Source organism: Emys orbicularis, chromosome 8 (genome assembly GCF_028017835.1).
Source record: "Emys orbicularis isolate rEmyOrb1 chromosome 8, rEmyOrb1.hap1, whole genome shotgun sequence".
Classification (NCBI taxonomy): Eukaryota; Metazoa; Chordata; order Testudines; family Emydidae; genus Emys; species Emys orbicularis.
In genome coordinates, this window is record NC_088690.1 from 99,787,092 (window position 1) to 99,807,452 (window position 20,361).

The 20,361-nt window shown below is 38.7% G+C and overlaps 1 protein-coding gene across 1 annotated transcript in view; it reads left to right on the forward strand.

Annotated features, from left to right (window-relative positions):
- The window catches only part of RAPGEF6 (Rap guanine nucleotide exchange factor 6), a 236,294-nt gene that overhangs the window by 57,059 nt on the left and 158,874 nt on the right, over positions 1-20,361 (forward strand). Inside the window, exon 4 of the mRNA XM_065410106.1 lies at positions 2,384-2,467. Coding sequence (XP_065266178.1) covers positions 2,384-2,467 — 84 coding nt within the window. The remainder of the gene's footprint in view (positions 1-2,383; positions 2,468-20,361) is intronic.

The following is a 20,361-nucleotide window of genomic DNA, read 5'->3' on the forward strand; positions in this document are numbered from 1 at the left end:
AAATGTAAAGCCTGAGATTGCATCTTTGTTTATTTTCTATATAACTCGTATGTATTTCTTTTCCTTACCATTTCATCTTTGAATCTTATGATTTTTCTATTAAATAAACTTTGTGTTTATTTTTACCACAAGCAGGTCTCTGGTGTGCAAACTTTGTGGAGTGTGTCCCTCCAAAGTGAACTGATAATAGGGACAGGTTTCATTCGTTTGGGGGAGATGAAAGGAAAAAGTCTAAGAGTGTGGTGGTTAAGAACTTGGGGAGATGGATTTGGAGGGTACTTGGGACCGGAGGGGGTGGTTGAGGTCACCCTGCAAGGAGTAACTAGGCTGGTGGAAGGTTGAGACCTTTACCATAGAATATCAGGGTTGGAAGGGACCTCAGGAGGTCATCTAGTCCAACCCCCTGCTCAAAGCAGGACCAATCCCCAACTAAATCATCCCAGCCAGGGCTTTGTCAAGCCTGACCTTAAAAACCTCTAAGGAAGGAGATTCCACCACCTCCCTAGGTAACCCATTGCAGGGTTTCATCACCCTCCTAGTGAAAAAGTTTTTCCTAATATCCAACCTAGACCTCCCCCACTGCAACTTGAGACCATTGCTCCTTGTTGTGTCATCTGCCACCACTGAGAACAGCCGAGCTCCATCCTCTTTGGAACCCCCTTTCAGGTAGTTGAAAGAAGCTATCAAATCCCCCCTCATTCTTCTCTTCTGCAGACTAAATAATCCCAGTTCCCTCAGCCTCTCCTCGTAAGTCATGTGCTCCGGCCCCCAATCATTTTTGTTGCCCTCCCCTGGATTCTTTCCAAGTTTTCCACATCCTTCTTGTAGTGTGGGGCCCAAAACTGGACACAGTACTCCAGATGAGGCCTCACCAATGCCGAATAGAGGGGAATGATCACGTCCCTCGATTTGCTGGCAATGCTCCTACTTATACAGCCCAAAATGCCGTTAGCCTTCTTGGCAACAGGGGCACACTGTTGACTCATATCCAGCTTCTTGTCCACTGTAACCCCTAGGTCCTTTTCTGCAGAACTGCTGCCTAGCCACTCGGTCCCTAGTCTGTAGCAGTGCATGGGATTCTTCGTTCCTAAGTGCAGGACTCTGCACTTGTCCTTGTTGAACCTTATCAGATTTCTTTTGGCCCAATCCTCCAATTTTTGTCAGTCACTCTGAACCCTATCCCTACCTTACAGCGTATCTACCACTCCTCCCAGTTTAGTGTCACCTAGCAAACTTGCTGAGGGTGCAATCCACGCCAGTAGGCTGGCTACTGGTGGCAGAGCTCCGAGCCACCATAGCAATATAGCATTAAGACACCCAAAGTTACAAGCAAGTTGGTGATAGAACCCCTTATTGGTCTCAGTGATTCCCAAAGCATCACAGTTTGAAAGCTTGTCTTATTGGACCAATTTCTGCTGGTGAAAGAAAGATATTACCTAACCCACCTTGTCTCTCTAATATCCTGGGATCAATACAGCTACAACAACACTGCAAATAAGTATATTAGTAACTCTGAAAATTAAGTGGTTGTACAAATATATTGGTTGAGATTTTCAGAAGTGCCTACAGAATTGGACCACATAGCTCACATTAAAAGTGTGTGCGTGCGCACGCGCCTCCAAAATATATTTTTCAAATGTATATAGATGACACATGAAGAAAACCTGACATTCTCATGGACATGGTATTGGTGATGCAGTAGATGGCATCCTTTCCTTGGAGTTGGTACCGACCAGTTCCTCTTCATGTTGTGAGGGGTCTTGATCCTAGGGGAAGCACTCTAGCACTGGGAACTTAAACATTAGATCTGACTGCTATTGGTATTTAAAAATCCTGTGGCACTTTAGAAATAGCTAGGTATGTTAGTTCTAGTGTATTTGCTAAACTCCTGTTTGGACCATTAAATAGTTTATCTAATTTCATCCCATAGTTTGTTGTGGGATATATATTTTTTTCTCGCATCCTGTCCTAAACTTATTGTGCACTGTTAAAATGCTAAAGAATTTTAGTACAGGGTGAAATCATTCTTGTATATGTAGTTTGTAACATGCTTTGGGATGAAAATGTTTTAAATACAAGTTAATATAATTTTATTTTTGAAGATTCATTTTTAAATTGGCTCAAAATATTCTAAGATTTAGGGTAAAAGTTAATTTCAGCTTAAAATTCTGCACAGGCCATTCCATTTCAATATAAATGAATACTCATAAAATGTTAATTTGTGTCAGTGTATCAGCAATGCTCTTGGACTTCAATCTACAGTCTAAATCTTCAGTATGGTAAAATGTGGAGCTTCAGTACCAGAGTGATAACTTATATAACATATTTTATATTGCTTTCAAATAGATGACAATATCAGTTATTTTGATTTTCTTTCCTACAGTTCAGACACTATTGCCAGATGTTGGTATATTCTTCTTTCTGGATCTGTCCTTATGAAGGACTCCATGTTTTTACCACCATGCAGGTATGTACAAGTTAATTTAACTGCTTAAAGGGACATAATCAACATATACTTCCTTGCATATGTTAAAAAGACTGCCTTAATTTTTTCACTTTCAGTAACTTAAAAATAGAATTTAGTTTTCATTATTTTCAAATTTCTCTCAGATTAAACATTGAAGATCAATTGTAGCTTTCAATTTACCAGGCTCCCTTTTTAGTTCTCAGTATGTTAGAGTTCACATAGCAAACACTGCATCAGAGGTACTCTTAATTAAAAATGGCTCCTGTTGACTATATTTGAAATTTAGGGAAAAGTTTGTTTTTGTTTTGGGCTCTTTAATAAAATATTATTTTTACAAAATCTAAATTTTGGACTATATGAGTTGACATTGTCCTTTTTCTCTTCACAAATGTGACTGCGTAATAGTCTATTCCATGTGATTTGGGATTACAGTCAATAGCAATATGTGATTTTTATATGAAGTAAAAGGATTGGTGTCAGTCACAGTGAAAACATGACAAAAGTCTTACTACATTTCAAATTTGGAGCACAATGAACATTAGGTGGGTGACCTGTTTAAACTGGAGCATAAAAGCTGATTTAGGGTTAGGGTTAGAGTTAGGGTTAAACCTGGCTGCCCTGTGATATTCTGCTTGACCTTGTATATCATTCTGAATTAGGGTGAAGAGATGTCCCGTTTTTAAAGGGACAATCCCGTTTTTTGGGACTTTTTCTTATATAGGCGCCTATTACCCTCCACCCCTGTCCCGTTTTTTCACAGTTGCTATCTGGTAACCCTATTCTGAATTTTTACTTCACTGTGTTATGAAGCCATACCTGGCATATTTGGGTTCATGATACATCTTCAGGAATTGTAGTTGAAAAGCATCAGATTTCCAGTCTGGAGGAGGAGATAGAATTTAAGATTAATGGCTTCTGTATGAAGAAGCAACTTGACTGTGTCTGATGCTCTGTATGGAAGTTGTTAATTTCCTTGTATGTTTGGAATCTGTGTGTCGGGTGTGGAGAAAAGGGTGAAAACTTGTCCTACTAATATAGTGAAACAATAGCAGTGTAAATCTATAGCAATATAGCCTATGTCAGCATGAAGGCCATGCTGGTACAAATTTGTGTCAAAGTATGTCCATTGACGCCATATCTTTTATAATTTCAAAAAGAGGTCTTATTGAAGCAAATGAGAAATCCTTGAGATTTTGCTCCCCTTCAGAGGTAGTACTGTTTATTTTGTGACTGCCGATGCCCACAAACAGGAAAGACATTAGATCCTGATGCTGCAAACTGTTAAGCATTGAAGTCAAACCTAAAGTTTTGCATTGTTTTGTTTTTGAGTGCAGTTATGTAACAAAAAAAAATCTACATTTATATGTTGAACTTTTTCATGACAAAGAGAGTGCTCTACAGTACTTGTATGAGGTGAATTGAAAAATACTGTTTCTTTTGTTTATCATTTTACAGTACAATTATTTGTAATAAAAATAATAATATAAAGTGAGCAGTGTACACTTTATATTCTGGGTTGTAACTGAAATCAATATATTTGAAAATGTAGAAGAACATCCAAAAATATTTAATACATTTCAATTGATATTCTATTGTTTAACAATGCGATTAAAACTGCGATTAATCTCGATTAATTGTTAATCACATGAGTTAACTGCGATTAATCGACAGCCCTAATTATTTTTCTTATTCTATTACTCAGATGTTTGCTTTTCTTTATGTAAATTCTCTGTCAAAATAGTGTTTTGACACTATCTAGTTTATCAGTAATGCAAATTAGTTTTGGGATGGGACTCTCAGGAGTTTGAAGTTGATTGAATACTTCATCAGTCATTCAAGGATAAAATTGACAAAATAGATATATAGGAAAAGTTACAGGACACATGATTTCTTCAGAATGAGGTGCCTGGGAGAACCAGTTTAAATAGATTGTTGTTCACCATCCTCATTGTAGGACAGAGCTGATTAACTACAGTGCCTCCTGATGCTATATCTTGCCAGTTTTTTTCATTATGTCAACAGTTAATTTTTTTTTTACACCAGAGAGAACATATTAGGTGACTGCTCTTTAGCTTTTTAGAAACCAAATCTTAGCACTTGCCCTCAGACTGTGGAAACAAGTTTTTAACAAGGAGAAGGTGAACTTGGTGCATTTTAACTGGATTATCTTAATATATATAGCTAAACATTAGCAAAGCCTCTGTGTACTACTATATATATTTTTCCTGTTTGTCTATGTAATTTATGTGTATACAAGTGAACCATTAATTAACGCATACACTGCTGCCCTTTTCTTGGAGCCATTGAAAAGGAATTTATCCCCCAGAGGATTCTACTTGCTATGTCTCCTGCCTCCTATGACAGCTTGGTGGTGAAGGTGGCCTTTGCTAGCATTAATTGCTGAGCTTTGGTGCTGGGTTTTTTTGGTGAAATGGTTTGCCAGCTCACAACTGCAACCAGTCAACTTGTGGTTTGCTACCATTTGATTTCTCTTTTATAAGAGAAATGCCAGGAGTTTAAAAGTTAGTCCACAAAGGTGTAGACCTGGCTTGACAACCAGTCTGGGCAGCCTTTGATGTCAGTGAGATGATGGGAAGTGCTGTTGCCTCAAGAATGAATCTGCTGCAGGCTCAAGGCCTTAGGTTGCAAGCTGTTTGGGGAAGGGAGCGGGAGCTTTGGTAACAGGGTACAGTATTTATTACAGTGGAACCCGGATTTGATATGGGCTTCTGGAGAATAGGTTATTGTGCTGTGACCTCTGCTTTTTGTGTTGAGTAGTATTGTTTGTCACCTCATGTTCCCATCTGTTTGTATCTGCCTGTTGTCTCTTGTCTTCTATTTAGATAAGTTCTTTGTGGGGCACGGACCATGATCCATGACAGGAGCACCTGGGTGCTACTGCAAGAAAAATAATAAATAATGGGTGCCACTTTAATGCTAATAAGTTATTCTCTTTTCTCACCAATGCAGACTAGTAAGTTATTAAACTGAGATCCAGACAAGCAGCAGCAATGAATGAGAGTAATGGAAATTTGGTACCATTGTGCATGCGCGCACGCACACACTGTATTTACATCTGTGCACTCAAATTTTATGGTAAAATTAGAGGACTGAAATGTTTTTGAGCTTAGTATCTAACTAGAGGCAGGAAATTAAACTCTCAACCATTCTGGAGTGAAGTTCAGCAATGCCTGAAGTTTGTCACAAGTGGATGTGTGCATAAAGCCTAGATAAAGACTGCATTGAAATGGTGTGTTTACCTGAATTTAAGGAGTGAATGATTTAAGTGACTTATGTAAAAAATAAATAAATTGCAAGTCTTCCATAAATTGTTAATGAGATTACAACTGCTTATGTGGTGGATAATGAGGGAAAGCGGCTGCCAGACTATAATAAGGGTAAGAAAGTTCTGTTGTATGAAACTGTTTACAGTCTAAATCATGTGCTTCTTGGTGTTTTTTGGGTCTACTTAGTTAGTGAGATCATCTGGGAAGAAAATGAACATTTTTTCCTTTTGGCTAATGAGACAACGTGTATGATGTACAAAAGGCTTGAAGGAAAAAAAATACTTGGAGCTCAACCACCACAATTAAATTAACAACAGTATTTTTATTATTTAAGTATGAGAATGAAAAGCTTCAGAGATTTTGGGCTCTTCTGTAATCACATAAAACATTACAATTACGTCTCGCTCTTCTAAGGAGAATGTAAAACTTTTCTATGAAAAGAAAAAAAATGGGTGCAAAAGAATTGAAGTATTTCTACACACAGTCAGGTGGCACTAAAAGAAATGAAATTGCTATTAGAAACACTGCATGCTTGGCCTGGCCTGCAAAAGATATTTGCTAAGAAAGGAAAAGTTTAATGTACAAACTTTAGTCAGGCTCTGCACAGCACTCTGATCTTAATTTAGCATTTTAGAGCAAATTTTCTCATTAACTATGTACTCTAGATCAGTGGTTCTCAACGAGGTGTGCACGCATCCATAGGGGTACTCAGAGGTCTTCCAGGGGACGCATTAACTCATCTAGATACACCTCTACCTCGATATAACGCTGTCCTCGGGAGTCAAAAAATCTTACCGCGTTATAGGTGAAACCGCGTTATATTGAACTTGCTTTGATCCACCGGAGTGCGCAGCCCCACCCCCCCCGGAGCACTGCTTTACCGCGTTATATCCAAATTTGTGTTCTATCGCGTCACGTTATATCGAGGTAGCGGTGTATTTGCCTAGTTTTACCACAGGCTACATGAAAAGCACTAGTGAAGTTAGTAGAGACTAAAATTTCATACAGTGACTTATTTATACTGCTCTGTATACTATACACTGCAATGTAAGTACAGTGTTTATAATCCAATTGATTTATTTTATAATTATATGGTAAAAATGGGAAAGTAAGCAATTTTTCAGTAATAGTGTGCTGTGACACGTTTCTATTTTTATGTCTGATTTTGTAAGCAAGTAGTTATTAAGTAAGGTGAAAGTTGGGGTATGCAAGACAAATCACACTCCTGAAAGGGGTACAGTAGTCTGGAATGGTTGAGAGACACTGCTCTAGATACATTTAAAGAGTCACATTGCGCTCATATTTGTGATTAAGAGATCATGTGTGATTATGATGGAATACTTAGGCACTGAGATTTTCAAATCCTCTTTACTGAGTAAGTGTGTGTTTGGAATATACAGAATATAAGTATATTAATATATTGCTATGTGTACTGTTTACACTGTCATACCTGTTAGATAATAAAAAACGCATTGTTTTACGCACTAGATTTTGAGACCTGTATGAGTCTAGAGAAAACTGTATTGTGACAGAAGGTAAAGATTTCATGCTAACTTACATATTTTAGTATGGGTATTTATTTAAAGAAGCTCTGTTTCTTTGTACTTTTTTTTAGTGTTCTAAATCTTGATTGTTTATAAACACCTCAGCTCTTCACTTCAGTTGATGTTATATCTTTTTCTTTTTTTTTTATGATTTTTTTTAAAAAAAAGGCTTGGCTAAGATAGAATGCCAATAATATTTGAACAAAGAAAGAATGAAAGATATAAACCATCAGAAATGACAAGAAGACTACAGAAGTATGAGTAACAATTGACCATGTCTAAAGCCAAAAGATTTCAGATTTTATAATGAAATAGTCAACTTGGTGCTCCCTTTCCTTTGACAATACAAGTGCGTATCCCAAACCAACCGTCTAAAATCCTTATGCTCAGATTGCACACTGTGAGAGCTTCAATGTGAATGAAAGATTAACCATTTATGAATATTGTGCCCTATAGTAGTGTGGTACATTTCAGGTTCCTTTTTGTCATTTGAGGACATGTTTTCTCTCTCTATATGCCATACAGTGAAGTTGCACATTTTAGAACTGTCACTATTTGACTTTTCTTGTGAAGTAGTGCCTTGGATAATTTTGTTTTCTTGATCTTTATAGAATCTACACAGTCTACTCAGGTCTCTGCCATCCCTTACTTTGCCTTGCAGGTTAATACTTGGTGTGCCCCAGTCCCCGAGTTCCTTTGAAGCGTACCTCTGTAATGTCCAGCTCCTGTCACTGGACACTAACAGTAATTACCAGGTTTGCTATTCCAAAAGGAATAGTATACACACAGCTTGATTGGTACAACTCAGGATCGGGTCCTTAATAACATTACAGCACTGAAATATATTTACAGTGAATCAATAATAAGTTTATTATCAAAGGTTACATTTTAAAGTATTGTGAATAAAAATAAGTGAAAACATGGTTACACATATAAAACAAAATATAAAACACAACCCCAGGTCTATACTTAATGGTTACTTTTCCTATTTATTAAAGTAGATTTTTTCCCAAGGATACAGTCTCTGACAGAGCTGCTGATTTTCAGTAACCAGATCACAGGTTTTCCCATGCCCTTCAAGGGGTTTCCTCAGTAAATAGATGATCAAATGTCTGTCTTGTCTCCAGTTATAGTCCAGTAAACGTTCGATATGCCCTTTGTTTGTTTTCCAGTGTCCTACCCCCCCATGTTGACTTCATATCCTCATGTTGACTTGGAATGCAAATGTAGCTCCTGTTGTTTTGATTTACAATGCTTAATTTACATCAGAGATCGGTATAGACACATAGCCATGCTTTGTCTGGCAGAAAACCTATTATAATCAATACATATATTTTACAATGATATTTATGATCAGCCTGACACCAACTTTCATTTAGATACCTTACAGTACTCTATTTATAGATAAATACCATGAAAGAGATGTGTTAGGTGTGGTGAATGTGTCAGGCCTGATGGGAGTTGCTGACACAGAGTAGTGAACTTTGGCTGTTGGCAACGGTGGGCCTCTTTATCACACTGATGGTGACTGGAAGTTAAATAAACAAATATTTTACATGCAGACTACATTTTAGTTTCAAATTTCATATAATCAAGTTGCTAATGGAATTAAGTATTCTAATATTTAAAATAATTTAATTCAGTACTTACAAAGCACATTGCATCTTCAAAGCACTGTGCCAATGTTTGCCAATTTTAAAAAGTAATATGAGGAAAGAAAAGTACTTGAGATGCTGCCTGTTGACCCTGGCTCATTTGTTGAATTATCTGTTTAAAATAAAATATTCAGAACACACAGGAGGAGGTTGAGCCCACACAATATAACTCCCCTCTCCTTCTGACCCTGTGAAAACACACCTGTGCAAAGGCCACGTGTTTTGTGCTCTGTAGTTCTTAGGTGATAGGCAAGGAGCAGGTGGACCTTGAGAAGAGCTATTTTTTATTACATCAGGCCTCAGCAAAGATTTTTGGTATAACAGAAGACTCTCTTTCGTATGCACACTCCCACTATATACTCCCAACCCATCCATGAGAGGTTTTGGCCTGAGAATGGCCAGGGATTGCATGGTAGCACAGTTTTTCAGAGAGCCATGCTGTCATGGGTGTTGAGCAGGGGTGGACAAACTTTTTGGCCCGAGGGCCACATCGGGGTTGCGCAACTGTATGGAGGGCTGGGTAGGGAAGGCTGTGCCTCCCCAAACAGCCTGGCCTCCGCTCCCTCTCACTTCCTGTTCCCTGACTGCCCCCTCAGAACCTCCAACTCATCCACCCCCCGCTCCTTGTCCCCTGACCGCCCCCTCCCAGGACCCCTGCCCCCTATCCAAACCCCCTGTCCCCTGACAGCCCCCCCCGGACTCCCACCCCCTATCCAACCGCCCTCTGCTCCTCGTCCTCTGATCACTTCCCTCGGCCCCTAACTGCCCCCTGGGATGCCACCCCCTTATCCAACCCCCCCTGCTCTCTGTCCCTTGACTGCCCTCCCGACCCTATCCACATCCCCATCCCCTGACAGACCGCCCCAGGACTCCCAGTCCCAACCCTCCCTGTTCCCCAACCCCTGACCGCCCCCCCCCCCCAGAACCTCAGCCCCATCCAACCGCCCCCTCCTCCCTGACTGCCCCCCAGGACCTCCCACTCTCTTACCCAATCCCCCCACTCCCCGCCCCCTTACCAGCAGCAGGAGCTCGCAGCTGCGATACCTGGCCAGAGTCAGCTGTGCTCCCCACGCTGCCCAGCGGGAGCGGCGGGCCAGAGTGCGGCCCGCGTGGCTGCGGGGGAGGAGCCGGGGATTAGGCTCCCTGGCCGGGAGCTCAGGGGCTGGGCAGGACGGGTCCGCGGGCCGTAGATTGCCCACGTCTGGTGTTGAGGGTCTGAGCAATAGTTTGGAACCACTTAAGCCTGTGTGTGAATGACCTGAAGGTCATGGGCTTTCTCTATAGATTTTGAGAATTGATTAAGTTGAGGTACCTTGGCCCCTGCATGGGAAAGCAAACCTTCCTTCCTCCCTTTATTCCCCTCCGCTTCATTCAGTGGCAACTACACAAACGTATTATTGCATATTGCTAGGGTATGGAGCTTTGTTTAATTTGCCTCTCCCCCAGCTTTTCAAGTGGAGAGTAAGCTCTAAGCTATCTTGTATTGGGGAGTAATGTTGGAGAAAGGTAATACTTCATAAAAGGCTTGGAAAGGATGTTTGTATTTGCAATTATCATTGAAGATACAACACCAAACAAGGCTATATTTTGGGGGAGGGGTTGCGAGGGAGGCAGCACGGGATTGTACTGCATCCTGGGAGCTATCAAAAATAATACTGATCAGACTTCAGTTATTTTCATAGTACATCATTGTACAGCTAGAATAGCTGAGTCTAGTTGAAGAGAACACGGTTTATTAAATTCAGAAAAGCTGCTTGGTCTTATTGTACAATATGAACATCTCCTAGATTAAAAAAAATCAGTCAAATTATTAATCCATTGGGTCTTGTATTTCTGACCCAAATAGCTTTGTTTGGGATTGTAAAATATAAAAGCAGTAGCTGCTCTGTATTAAAATATTCTGGTGGGAGGAGTTACAGGGGTGGTATGGGGAAGGAGTAAGAGGAGAGAAAGCTAATGTTAGCTGTGAGTAATGAAAATTTTTCCAATTCTTGCTTAGAGAATTACTGTAGACTGAAAACAAATGTTGTACAACGTATAAAACTGCTTTTTAACTATCTTTCAAGACAGCTCTTTTCCTAATACTCTACTCAGAAGAAATTGTAAATGTAGGAATAAACCTCTTCAGGGGTAAACTTCTGTCTCCTTTATAGACTAAGACACAGTAAAGAGAGAGAAACAAGGCATCAACACTAAATTGGACAGACACTAGGTGTAGCAGTTAACTGTCATCTAACTTTTATTTTCAATTATTAGGCATGTGTCACGGGGTGCAGCCCTCATTGCCAGACTGGTGCCACTCCTGGTTATTCTGGGGATTAGCTCAATGCAAACACCCATGTCTGTGGTCTGCACCCCATCACTCTGTCTCTGCTCCCGCCTCTGGCTCCTTTCTCAGCTCCCAGAACCTCAGCGCCCTCTTTGCGACTTAGTCCTCTGAATATCCCCTTCCTGGGGGGGTGCGTGTCACCATTCTATTGTCCAGCCACTTCCCCAAGGGACAGTGGGGGGGACCCAGCCCTGCCCTCTACTCCGGGCCCCAGCCCAGGGACCCTGTAAATAGAAGTTTCCTGCTGCTCCTCTGTAATGTCCATCAATGATGCTGTATTTCCCTGGGCCACTTCCCTTTCATCCTACCACCTTCTTTGCCCTCACCTCAGGGCACTCAGCTGCTCAGTTTCAGGAGCCAGCCATTGCTTTGTGCAGCGTACTTGCAGTTCTCTCAGTCCTCCACGGACACAGTCCTTACTTCCTGGGCTCCAAGCAGCAACTGACTCTACTCTGCCAGTGCCCTGCAGCTCTCTTTTATGTGAACCTACTGGGACTGGATTGGTTGCTCCCTGCAACTCCTCCCTGATTGGCTGTGCTTCCCACAGCTTCTCTGGGCTGCTTGTAGGTTTCTTCTCCATTGATCCTTTTGGGGCAAGGCATGGTTAACCCCTTTTATGCCTGTGTGGGGGAGCCATATCTAAATATTTATTTTTATTTGCAGCTACTATGGAAGGAAATCTAATTTGCCTCTAGAAATCTGAATCTATTATTTATTTTCTCTAATGAATTATGTGGAAAAGAGGGTTTGGAGCACATAATGGAAAATATGGTCATTATGAATGACATCTCTTGAAAAATAAAATGTTTTATACATGTGAGAATCTTTGAAATGGAAGTTGTTGATCCTCCTGAGTTAAAAAAAAAAAATCCAAATGTTCCTATTCTTTAAAAAAGGCATTACTTGTAGATTTGTTTATAAGATGCACTTACCTATTAAACATTCACTGCTATTCTAAGTTTTTGGGGATATCAGGGAGATTCTGTTAATTCATAGTTGAGAAAAGTGATTGTCTTTGCAAACTAAGTCTGAAAGGGGAAATGCATTGCTGTAGATATGCTGAATGTTTGCTGGAATGTGTGTTATGCATTAGACACATTCTTGATCTCTCACGGTATGCACAATGTGCCCAGCCATTTGATGGTGTCATCATCAGTCAGGTGGAGAGCCGGTAGACCACTGTCAAAATAAATCAGTGGGCACTCGTTAAGGATACGCGACATAGTCTGAAGTTGAATGCTGCTATATGATAGGGTCATTAGAAAAACCCCATTTAAAGAGATTGGCCGCACAATTGCCCGGTCCTGTTCAAAACTGGTTCAGAGATGACGACAGGTGCCTTGGCATATCAAAACCTGGTGGACAGACGGTGGGTCAGTGATGAGAGAATGATTAACTACTGTTGTCACTGACCACTCGTTGCACCAATTAGATTCCACTGTCATGTCCTGTGGTAGCATAAATTATTATAAAGGGCATCTAGAAGACAGGTGAGCTGGCGGGTGATTGAAGAGGTCTGTGTATAAAGGTAGGTTGCTGTTTTCATGGATCGTGGCCAGTTTTTTCACTGATACTGTTCAACCTGTACATCAACGACCTGCCAACTACACTCTTGCGCAAGTTTATCTATGCCAATGACATCTGCTGCAGCTACCAAGCTTAGTCCTTCTCAGAAATTGACGAGGTCTTGATAATGTAGCTCCTGGCAGACTATTGTAGATGATGGCACCTGTAGCCGAGCTTTTCTAAGACAGTTTTTAGTGTATTTCATCTGTATAATTCAAGCGTAAGCCATGAGTTTTCTCCAATGACCAGCGTCTGCAGCATGATCCAAAACCCAGTTTACCTCGGTGTCACATTGAATAGGTCATTAATGTACCATAATCACTTGAAAATGGCAGCCAACATCAGCACTTGGAACAACCTGCTCAGAAAACTGGCTGGTTCAACCTTCTTGATGATGAGGGTGGGAAATAAGTGTTTCCCAAGCAAAAACAAAGACAAGTTATGACTTCTGAAAACAATATTTTAAAAACTAATTTCCATTCCTCTGTCCTGGGACAAGGTAATCAGTTGTTTGAGAAATGTAATGTGCTGTATTCAGCTTTACGATAAACATTGCTGATGGGTAAGGAGTGATAAAAATTTTGCATGTTGGGGAAATTTTTACCAAAAAAAAAAAAAAAAAGGATCTGTTGCAGTAAGCCTACATTTTCCTCTTTTTGGCTGTAAACTGGCTCCTTTATGTCTTGCTGTTCTTTCTAAATCATACTGCACATGAGATTGGTGATGCTTTTACATGGATTAAGGAAAGTAATCAAGATAGTTATTGAATCTGTTTTTTAAAAATGACTATTTTAATAAAACACACTAAAATTTCTTAGGTTACAGATGGGCCAGAAAAAAATATTACTTCTGCTGGTGTCTGTGAGATTTAACTTCCTAATACTATGCTTGCTTCTTTAAAAAACCTGTTTTTTTCAGATTACACAAATTTAAATGATAATAAACTGTCTTTAAAATGGGGTTTAATTATGTTCAAAGCTTATATTGAGAAGGCGTTTTGAAGGCTGCTGCTATTTATGAGGTACTTCTATAGTAAAGATTCTCTATATCTTTATAAAAGCTGTAAGCTACTTTAAAAAATGGGTGGGTTATATTAGGGTCCCATACTACTTGAGCGTGCTTTTTGGACCTTGGGGTTGAAAACCAAGTACTTTAAAATGTCTAAGGTCCTGTTCCTGCAAATACTTAAGTACATGCTTAACTTTACTGCCACGAGTTGTACTGTTGAAATCAACTGGGCTACCCATGCTAGTAAAATTAATCATATGCTTAAGTGTTGTGGCTCTATCAAATTTATATTAAAACTTACTTGAAATGTGATGCTATTTTTGAGAAAATATGGTTGACAAATTCAGGCCCCATGCTGGATACCTGCAGCTTTTGATCAGTCCAGTTACTTTTTTTAGCCATCTCAGAGTGTAACTATATGCAATCCATAAAATTATAAGGCAGTATTTAGTGTTCTGTAGACTTCAAATTAATCTTCTTGTGATTCTTTGTAAAGTTAGGGAACATTTGCATATCCACATTATTTAGCATCTTCAGGATATGTGGAATGTAGGCCTAATTTATAAAGGCCAGGGTATCCGTATACTAATGTACCTTTCTGGTGTTAAAGAACAACACAAGAATTCCTGGAGTAAAGCCTAATGTGTTTTTCACTTCTGAATTAAATAAAGCTGAAATAAGCAGTTAAAAATCCTATTTTTGTATGGACAGATGGAGTGGAAAACTTACATTGCTTCTCCTTACATTTGGATCCTCACTAATGTTTTAATCAGAAACCAGTTTCAGGTACTTGGACCAAAAAGAGACACAATTTTATTCTTGATGATGTTTTTATTTTGGTTGTGGTAAGGTAAATGAACTGATTTTGTTTTGTTTGTTTTTAAAAGGGGTTTCTGGGTCTCGTATAATTAGTGAAGCACTGATAACTCACATTTTCTCTTCATGGTGTATGTTAGCTTACAAACTGTTAATTAAGAACAGCAGTGAATCAGAAAGGAAAAAAAAAAGTCTACTGCAAATGAGGTGCTTTACAAACAAAAGCCAATGAAAAGAAAAGACTTCTTTTAATATGTGGAAGGCATTTATCTTGCAACAGTGTTGCAGACCAGTGACTTGATCTCAGTTAATAATATAGATGTTATGTCTCGATATCCAGCAACAGGTGCACATACTACAATAATTGAAAAGCTGCAGTCTAGCTTAGAGAACTGACTTTTCTGGGCTTCAGCCAGCAAGAAACCAGTAGATTCCTAATATCTAGTTTACGACTTTGTACTCCAATGAATAAGCTTTTTTAGTTATCTAAATATTTAATCAAAGCTCACTGTGTTTTTTCAAGAAAACTGTTCAAATCCTCCTTTGGGCAAACATTAGCCATAAAGGTCTTGATAAACCAATACATTATTATGGTTGAATTGTCTGACCACGAATACTAACCAATAATTGGATAATAATGTTGTAATTCTTACCTAAGCCTTTCGTAGTTCTGTAAATAAAATAAAGAACGCAAACAATGAAATTTCCAATAGATATTTATAGCTATGAAATCTGTTTCTCATATGCTCCATTTTTTAACATTTATCTTGACATTTCTTTTTAGTGAGGTTAAAATTGGCAATTGGATTATTTTCATTCTTGTCTCTCTCTGTAAGCCTTAAAGAAGATGTAACATACTGTACCAAAATGAGGATTTCCTGTTTAAATTATCAGCTGATGCTTTCTTTGCTTTCATTGGATAGTTCAGTGGTTTGAGCATTGGCCTGCTAAACCCAGGGTTGTGAGTTCAATCCTTGAGGGAGCCATTTAGGGATCTGGGGCAAAAATCTATTTGGGGATTGGCCCTGCTTTGAGCAGGGGGTTGGACTAGATGACCTCTGAGGTCCCTTCCAACCATGATATTCTATGATTAAGTTGCATAAACATATTGGAATTTAAGTTGAACAAAAAAATATCCCTTTTGTAATTATGAAATTATAATAGGTGTGCTAAAAACACCTTGGTAAGTATTGTATTTTACTATGTGTACATTGACAGCATTCACAATATACTGTGTATTTATCTAATAATAATGACACGTTTTTACATGAGTAGAGAGCCTTTAGGTTAGATATGCACTATACTCTGAGCTGCACAGTTTAAAAAAAAAAAAGCAAGAGACTTGTGAGAACAGGTCCCAGCAGGGTAAGGAGACAGGGAACAAAACATTAGGCATCTAGCTGTAGCAAAATGAAAATTCTGAGGCTGCATGTGTCTGTATATGAGAGAGTGTGTGCCAAATTCCATAATTATGAAATCATGGAATCCATAAGGCTTTAACTCAGATGCATAAGGCATATCTCAGAAATATAGTTTTTCTTTTTGAACTGTGGAAGGCAACATTCCATAAGAGCTTAAAAACTTTTTTTTAATTGTATACTGAGATTTTGGAGCACAGTTGTGCAGCAGAGGATGAATTCTGCAGCAAATTAAGCAGCCAGAGAATTGCAGAATATATGGGGCCCTGAGAATAGTATTTCTTTTACTCCCACAGCTAGCGTGCATGCTCGCACGCTCATTCATTCTCTCTCTCAAAATCAATAAAATAAAGGTAGGACTGAGTGTAGGACCTAGGAAAGCAGGGAGAATTGCCTTTTTTAATTCAAGTAAGTGATGAACAACTGTTAATTTATGAAATGCAAATAAATACATTTTAGGAAACTTTATATGAAGATTTTTTTTATAAACAGCAAAAATGTTGAAAACATCATTTAATATTCTTCAGGTATAATCCCCTGGCTATCGCCAGATCAAGTAATTATAGTGCACTTGTTATTGTCTTAAAGACAATAACTAGCCAAGTGACTATTAGGACTCAGATTAGTTAGCCAATTAATCTTCAGGTGAAAGTTCTGCAGACAGATGGGTAATGGGTTGAAGTTGTGCTGTGCAAATATATCTACATCTATTCTTTCACCTGTGCCAATAAGACTTACAGGAGTTACTCTACCAGCACTAATGGATGTTACTGTTTGTAAATCTTTTCACAGGGTTGGGATGGAAAACAAGATCTCTCCCTAAGAGTAATTTCATCGCTTATTTGGTGCCTATTCTAACTATTGTTTCCTCATGTTAATGCTGTACTATAAGCCAAAGAGGAATTATTATAGCTCTTAAGCATTTGTTGAAATTTGTAGGAGGTTCACTACATGTGCGCAAGTCAGCAGAACTCTAATTGGTATAGCACTGAAGCTAGCCATTTGCATTTCATTTAAATGTGTGCAGTAACTTATTAAAAGGAATGTTAAAATGATTATTTAAAAATATGATAGTTCTGGCAAAAAAGAAGTTTCTGTTAAAGCTGTTCTTTCATAATTCAATCAATAAAACAGTACATGTCATGGTCAGTCAACTAAACTTGACTTTATTGACTTGCAAAAGTGAGTCATTTGTTCTTCCGGGTTAGCAATGAGTTTTGTCACTGGCGCATAGCCCATTCAGATTGAGTGGTCAATAATGGTACAATATTTTGATAGTGTAAAACCGACTGTGTAAGGAGCTTGACCTTTCTTACAGTCAGTATACACTTTGCGTTTATTAACGTTTATTCTCACTTACGCAATTGCCAAATGTTGCGACATCAGTAAAGAGATGAATTTGTGAATGGTTGTGTATTTTTATGTAAACAAAGTAGTATTTTGACAACATTGAAATTATATTGATCATGCCCCCCTTGAACAATATTCTGGGTAAAATATAATTTACTCAGAACTTACGTGTGTGTGTGTAAGAAAAGTATTTACCAGTTTTAAAAGAAAAGTGAAAAATGCTAAAACTGTTCAATAATGCATTGTACTGTATTGTACACAATACATAGCTTTACAGTGATGTTTTAAAAATATTGTCAATTTTTAATTTCAAATTGCATGGGATTGAAACTAATTGACTAAACTGTTTAACTTAAAGAAAGGCTTAACCTAAAGGAGTTTTGTTTTAAATATTTTTGATAAGTAATAATTTTGAATGGTAACATTTTTAACTTTCATCTGTAACACTTCTTTGTATTCAGATTTCATCCGAAAGTTAAAAAAGATATTAAACTATTGTGTATATGTGATAAATAGGTGCAGTGTCATAAAGGACAAAGTAGTCCCATACAGTGCAGCACCACTAAACCTCGCTGTATACTGAAGTGAAATAGGCAATCATTCTTGAAGGTGAATTAATTTAGTACCCTATAGCTAATGAAAGAACTTCCCCAATGTTTTAATTCTAGAAGAATTATATTGCAGGACCAGAGGACACCTTGGATAGATACGTTAGACTGTGGTGCAGAAATAATAAAATGGAATTCCAACCAGTCCTGACCTAGAGATGAACTGCTTGAATTTCCTTATATTTTATAATCGCATGCATCATGCAAAGAGTGGGCAAACTAGTTATAAACATAAGAATCAACAGAATCATAAGAATGGCTGTACTGGGTCAGACCAAAGGTCCACCTAGACCAATATCCTGTTTTCTGACAGTGACCAATGCCAGGTGCCCCAGAGGGAACGAACAGAACAGGTAATCATCATGTGATCCATTCCCTGTCGCTCATTCCCAGCTTCTGGCAAACAGAGGCTAGGAACAAACATGCGAGATTGTTTGAGACTATGATGTCTGGGTCATGCACTGTATGGAAGAAGCATGACAGAAGACACAAAATTTAGCCAGCAGCTGCTAGTGTGGATGTCCCACTCTGAAACTGACATATTTCAATATGGAAATCATGCTCTAAAAGCTTCTTTACTATTACAGTACAAGGGAACATTTTAGTCATTATCATGATAACTGTGTGGCAGTTGTTCTATTTAAAGGCTGTAGTTTCTAGAATACATTATCAAAATCCAGAATTTGACAGTTCAAATTGCAAAGCTCCTACTGGTCATAATGCTTTATCATAATGACTGTTAGGATTGTTAACTTTGTTGCTTGGAAGGATCTGAGGTTTTGCTAAAATAGCTGCACGAAGCTGTCTTTATAGTTATCTGTGTTTCTGGGACATAAAATTTTAAAATATCCACTGAAGTTAGTTCATCCTTTTCCATGCATGGATAGCTGTTTTAACCCTTTCACTATATGTGTTCCAGTATAACCTTTCTGTAGTTTGCCTATGCGAAGAATGTAGTGTCTGTGGCATCTATGTACCTGATAGGTTGATGATTTGTTCTCCCTTCCCTCTGTGCTGCAAAGCAATTGGTACTTCTCGTGTTTGTTCTTTCCTGTTCTTTTCACACTGTTGCTTTTTACTCTTATCTTTTTCTTCCTCCTTTTTAGTTCACAACCTTATTAGCTCCCTCCCCTTTCCTATTCAGTCATTCACCAGAAGGTTACATGATTTTTCATGTCTTATATGTGCCAGAGACAGCTATTGGGAATGAGCTGGTGGTTCAATGAAGCTGAGCTGCATGTACTCTCATGGCCAGAGTTGAGTTTTTCATAACCAAAGAATTGGCTGCAGAATCAGTCCTTTGCTGCAGAATTCTGCTTCTAAACTTTCATTTAAAGAAAACAAACAAACCTAGCGCTTATTTGTAAAGGTAACCTTCCAAATGCGATCTGAGTATAAACTAATGCAAATCTGTGTACATTGGTTTCCTGAGTTTTTAGACAGCCTGTGAAACAATATTTTTGAGAAATGTGAACCACCCTCATTCATCTCAGCAGGTTAATTCTGAATCCTAGTAATAATTTCAAAGTAATTAAGCATTTTAATATTGGTAGTTTTAGCAGAGAGAACTAGCTAATGTACTCTTTAGCTATATTTTTGCAGGTGTCCAAAAGCTGCAGCAGCCCTGTGGCCAGCTATTAAGACTTCTTGCTTCCCCTGTGATGAATTATAAAATGCAGTTGTGTTTTCACTTCAAAAATCTGTGCCACTTCAAAGGGTTTGTCTATCTTAGAAAAAGAGGGCAGGATTAGATAGTTAACATGTTTTGTTAATTCTGTGATCACTATATCGTTTTCTCTAGTGTAACACGTGTGTACTTAAATTTAACTTGTTGAGGTGCTTTTCAGATAACTGCCCAGCCCAATACTACTTGTACTTTCAAAGCACATTTGCAGTGAGGGACAATGGATCTGAAGTATTTTCTTCCTTAACTTGTAAGCCACTGACAAAATAGTCAGGGGCCCTGCTGTCAAAATTGGGAAACACTGAGTAAATGCTTTGTGTGTGCAAGCTGTAGAGCATTACACTGATTACTTTGATAGGATGTGTCCTTGAATAGGAATGCTGCTACACGATCGGTGATCATGTGGGCACCAAGAGCTTCAGTGGTGTTACAGGATAGCCCTACATAGACTGTCCATCCATCCAGACCATCTTAAGGACTTTCCTAAAGAATGATCTAGGTGGTGGTCAATCTGCAAGAAGGCTACTTCCTTTCGGGATTTGCCTTGGTTATTATGAAGATAATGTACTTCAAGCATATATCAATGATTTTACTAAGTGCTGATTTAGAGACATAACTGAATTCATTTG